Source organism: Hordeum vulgare, chromosome 1H (assembly GCF_904849725.1).
Source record: "Hordeum vulgare subsp. vulgare chromosome 1H, MorexV3_pseudomolecules_assembly, whole genome shotgun sequence".
NCBI classification, from domain to species: domain Eukaryota; kingdom Viridiplantae; phylum Streptophyta; class Magnoliopsida; order Poales; family Poaceae; genus Hordeum; species Hordeum vulgare.
Window position 1 is genome coordinate 109,394,217 of NC_058518.1, and position 4,966 is coordinate 109,399,182.

General features: G+C 40.1%; 1 protein-coding gene across 1 annotated transcript; it reads right to left on the bottom strand.

Annotated features, from left to right (window-relative positions):
• Positions 1-277: 277 nt before the first annotated feature.
• Positions 278-3,655, bottom strand: LOC123426487 (5-amino-6-(5-phospho-D-ribitylamino)uracil phosphatase, chloroplastic). The gene is made up of 11 exons (XM_045110331.1): positions 3,491-3,655; positions 3,305-3,397; positions 2,489-2,557; positions 2,272-2,376; positions 1,929-1,983; positions 1,777-1,850; positions 1,481-1,564; positions 1,258-1,398; positions 1,075-1,140; positions 872-981; positions 278-746 (listed from the first exon to the last, which is right to left on the bottom strand). Exons 1-11 carry the CDS (start codon positions 3,599-3,601, stop codon positions 578-580), a joined length of 1,077 nt encoding a protein of 358 aa, XP_044966266.1. The 5' UTR covers positions 3,602-3,655; the 3' UTR covers positions 278-577.
• Positions 3,656-4,966: the final 1,311 nt, after the last annotated feature.

Here is a 4,966-nt window from a genome sequence, read left to right on the forward strand (position 1 = left end):
ATGAACAGAAATTGCTTTGCTTTCCTACAGTCAAAGCTCAGGTGTCCAAGCCTTCTAATCTGAGGACATTTTCATGATGAAATCCACAAAAACCATAGTTGTGATGGCAGCACTTTCATGCTAACGAAACCCACAACCCATACATTATTTTCACCTTTTTTGTGTATGTTTGTGCCCTGCGCCAGTCTGACAATGTAGGAAATAGGCTGGTGCAGGTATCAAATCTGTAAAAGAAGAACCTGCCACAGCGAAAGTGTTCTCAAGAGAATGCAGCCCGTCCCCAGAAGTCACCTTCATGTAACTTCAAAATGATGAATAAATTCAATACCGCCATTAGATTGCAGCAGCACCAGCATTGGTTGTAACGGCAGTATTTTTCTCCCTGTAATTTCAAATACAGCTACCACATTCAGAGATCTCTGAACGAGCGTGACACGACGGGATCGGCTAAGATCAGCACTATGCCACTATCTTATCTAACTCGCATGCAATGCAACACTATATACAGTGCGCAAGCCACAGGCTACTGGCTAGCAGTTCAAGAACAGAAGACGGGGAATCAGAGCAAAATAGTTAGTCAGAAGATGGTATCTACTGTCAGCTTCCTCTTGGGTGGCGACCTCTCGATTATCTGCTTCTGCATGTCCATGAAGCTTAGCCCCTTGTGTGCAAACATCCTTCTGAGGTTGATCACCGAGAGCTCACTGTATCTAGCGACAGCAAGGTCCGCTTGTTCCAGCTCGTACCTGTATGCACCAGAAACATTTACACACAAGAAGCATGTCTTGACTTTCCTATTGAACTGAACATATGTGAGGAGTGGAACAACAAGATTGCTCCAATAAAAACAGTGTAAAGGACAACTGCGTACGCCGGATGAGCACCAATCAAAGAAACTGCCATCATAGTGCAGTTGTGAGCAGCTGTAACGCCTCTTGGGTCATCCTCAAACACTATACATTTCGAAGGCTTCCGATCCAACTGCCAAGAAGAGAAGATCAGCAAACATGTGAGCAGTGTGTTCTTTGCACAGTTCAGCGACAACAATCAACTGGTAGTCAGGAAAAAGCGTGCCTTAACAGCAGCTGAGAGAAACCTATGTGCTATTGACTCCATATCATCCTCATCGGTCACAATCGCCTGTAGTTGACAAGCCAAAAAATAAAATTAACTTGCAATAATCACCATAAGCAAGGCAGTATGTTTCTCAGATCAGTAAACGTTGGGAAACTAGAAATGGTAAATCACAGGAAAAACCTTGAAGTATTTGCTTAACGCCATCCTATCCAAAGCTTCAACCATGCATCTCCTATCCAGGGAGGATGCCACAGCGCAGGGAATACCTGCAGTCCGAACTGCATCCAACCATTCTCTCAATCCTTCTACTGGGGTATCAAGCTGAATTACATGGATATCAGCGAGTCAGGGGCAATCATAGAGTAAACTAAACCCTACTCGATGCAAAAAGGAGGAAATTTACTTTGAAGAGGCTTTCATAGTAAAGCTCGATAAGGCGTGCCTTCAATCTTTCCATTTGATCATCCTCCTTTGCCCAATACAAAACCTGGTAAGCACAGGTAGAATTGATGCTTTAAGTACCAGTGCCCTATTCAAGCGAAGGCATTGGAGCGGCAGAAAAGGGGGTGCTAAAAGGGAACATATAAATTTTCATACGTCTTTTTTGCTGTTAAATAATTCTGTACCTAGAATTGTTAGATGATAATGTAGGCTTGGTATCAAACATTTAAGAGAGACATCCACTGAAACACACCATACCTTTCTGAGGACATGGTCAGCAGCACCATGAAGAATACTCCTTTGGATATGGGCAGCAGTAGGGATGTCCTTCCCTGCGCAAGATAAATTACATTAGTATGTGTTAATCAAGGCCATATAGCAATATGCGCCTATGTTTACAAAAGTAATACCTTCCTCCAAAGCAAGCTGTCTCCAAGCATCCAACTTTAGTGAGTCTGTGTCAGCCTAAGAGAACAGAAAAGAGCATCAGATGTCGGTCCATCAGTGAGGCAGTAATGACATAGCGGCAACCTATACACACAATACGAGGATTCGCCTACAAATGGAACTACATAACGAAGAATCCTGTAATGCAATTGAACCAGGGAAATGTTGAATTATGTGGTATAGTTTGCTTGGGCTATTGCTGCAATTAAGAACTGTAGACCAGCAAGTTTTTTTTTAAATGCCATTTCAAACACACAATGTCACTAACCATTGCACTATGATACATAACACAAGATAAAAACTCACAATAACATTGTCCCATGAGAAAATGAGACCAAATGCTTCATCTGGCTTCATAGCATGCCTTATCCTTTGAAGGAAGCATTCTTGCAATTTTTCGTTCAGATAATCCTGAAAGGTAGAAGAAAGGTCATCCACTAAAGTAACATAACGGAATAAATTATAGGTTGCTAATAGTACATAATGGCATAATCGCAAGTGGCCTATTATGATATATGCTTACCACATCGATATTGAGTGGTCCGTCCATCCTGAAAGTCTCAAAGCCTTCCCCATATTCAGCTCCAATTGTCTAGCAGAAATAAATGCAAAGTCTTTTTAATCATTAACAGATAAAGTTTAAAAGAAGAACCGATAATCCTGCAGAAATTGTATTTAGTGAACCGTTATTAAAACTAGCTAGGGCAGGGGTCAGTTGTATAACTATAACTACGGCTCCAACAGCAATGGCGATCCAGAAAAACAATTATCAAGAAACTTTATAAAAAGAAGGCTTGGTAACCAATGATCTGCTCCATCGAGCAGCTAACAGGTGAAACCATCACTTAATCAAAGACGGACCTCCCTGACTAATCCAGCATCAACCTATATGAACAAATGTAGCTAGTGGTAGAAATAATTCACTGGCAGAACCAAGGAACTACCATAGATCCACTTTACTTGACCTAATTACATGAAACTCATTTGACTAAACTAAAATGGAAGAAATGGGCAAACCCGAGAATCTAGATAGCCCCACTCTAGCCTACCACAAGGAAAGGAAGATAAAGTAACCCCGAAACCACATCCATAGTAGTACTACTATTTGTCCAAGGAAATAAGTGTGCAATCTGTAACCCGGGGCAGGGTCAGCAAGTTCGTTGAGAGGCTAATCCGGAGCGCGCACGGAGCTAATTCAACACTAACAGCATCTAATTGGACATTTGCACCTAGGGGAAGTCAGGGCTCTCGAAAATCAACAAACATACTGAACAAGAAAGCTGCTTTATTAATCCAAAAAAGGATTTGATTTTTTTTTAATAAACCAAGAAACTCTCACCTCCTCGACGAAGACCTTGCCTGGGAGGGGCGGGAAGGCGTCAAACCCCGACGCCATCCTCCGAATCCGCATCTGCCTCCCATTTCTTGCTCTCTGCGCGGAGAGGAAAAGAAATCAGGGAAAGGATGCGGCAAAACACACAAAAAGAAGAAGAAAATCGGCTTAGAGGAGGCGGGCACTGCTTACGGCGAAGCGGAGATTGGGGCACGGCGCGCGAGGTGACGAGGAGGAGGAGGAGGACGGAGCCGAGGGGAACGGCGAAGGAGAGGTGGCGGTGCGGAAGCTGCAGGACTCCATTGAAATGGGAAGGGGAAAGAAAGGATGGAGTGGAAGGGTTTACTTTTTGGAATTTTTCACGTCTCCTTTTCCTTTTCATTTTTGTCCACTGTAGCATATTTACCTGTTTTGGTATGATTTTTTTTTTTTTGCGGGTATTGGTATGATTTTTTCTGGCTGGAAAGCACAAAGTTTTAGACTTCAATATTTAACAAATTATTTGGAGAAATAAAATATACCCCCCTCCGTCCAAGCTTGGGACAATCTTTTTCGGACGGAGAGTATATAAAATCTAATCTGTCATTAATAAAAATGACAACTAAGAGAATTATCTACATAATTATTTCTTAAATTTTTGGTGTATTTTCCATGTTTACACTAAGATAATTAACAGTAAATCAAACGAAGATGGATAGCTGCTGATCTGTAGGTGAAAATTGGTTCGGAATTCAGTTGACTGCACCAGTTGTCCCGTTTTAAGGTAACTATTATTTTCTTTTTCTGTGGAGACATTTAAGGCGATTTTTTGTTGTCCGTAACTGAATAAATGGTGCTTTGATTTGATTATTCACACAGTTGTTGTTGGCTTTACCTTTTTTTAACAAGTGACGTCAAAAATCTAACAAGTCACTGTAAAAAATATAACTACTGCGTTTCAAAAAAATACAACTAATAAATCATAATACAAAACAATCACATCTGCAAACATCTAGATCAGACATGCTCTTATGTGTATTAGTAGTCTCGCTATATTGGCAACCACGACAACAACTCAAACTAAAAGATAGACACGGAATATGCTACACGCTATAATGTTTTTAGTATCTCTTATGAATTTTCTGAACAAAAACTTATCTTCTGTGAATTAAAATAATATGTTTCCACTACTTCAAAAGTGGTCGTTTAAAATCTCTTTAATTGTCTCCAAAATGCAACTTGGATTATCATTATTATTTTCTTATATATGTATATAAAATAAGTTGTCGTCATATCCGATTTTTCTTCTTTATGGTTTTTCTATTCTGCTCTTATGTGCCTTTGCCTCGCTTTCGTTGTCCAGCTCTTTATTATGTCGTCGTCTTTGTTTAGTATAATGTATATATGGTATTGAAGTATGTACGGCATATCAATGCTTGATGTTCACTCTTCTAAGAATGAACTATCATTACTATGTTATCTTGATATGGCGTTGTTTTCGTTCTTTGTGGCTCACACTATCATGTCTTACCCGTTGCGCCAATTAGGGCTAAGTGCAAACCTAAAGCTAAGCAAACTATTTAAAGACTACTTTTCTTCAATTGCTTGCACATAATTATGTTTATACTAAGTTTCTAGTTGCTTTCACAACAATCATCATTCATAACTTTCTTTGATGATTTGCTTTTA

Coding starts and splice junctions, on each gene's coding strand:
- LOC123426487 (XM_045110331.1), bottom strand. CDS start 3,601: ATGGAGTCCTGCAGCTTCCGCACCGCCACCTCTCCTTCGCCGTTCCCC. Junction 1,565..1,776: donor CTGACCATGTCCTCAGAAAG/GTATGGTGTGTT, acceptor TGTGCTTACCAG/GTTTTGTATTGGGCAAAGGA. Junction 1,141..1,257: donor CGTTAAGCAAATACTTCAAG/GTTTTTCCTGTG, acceptor TGTCAACTACAG/GCGATTGTGACCGATGAGGA.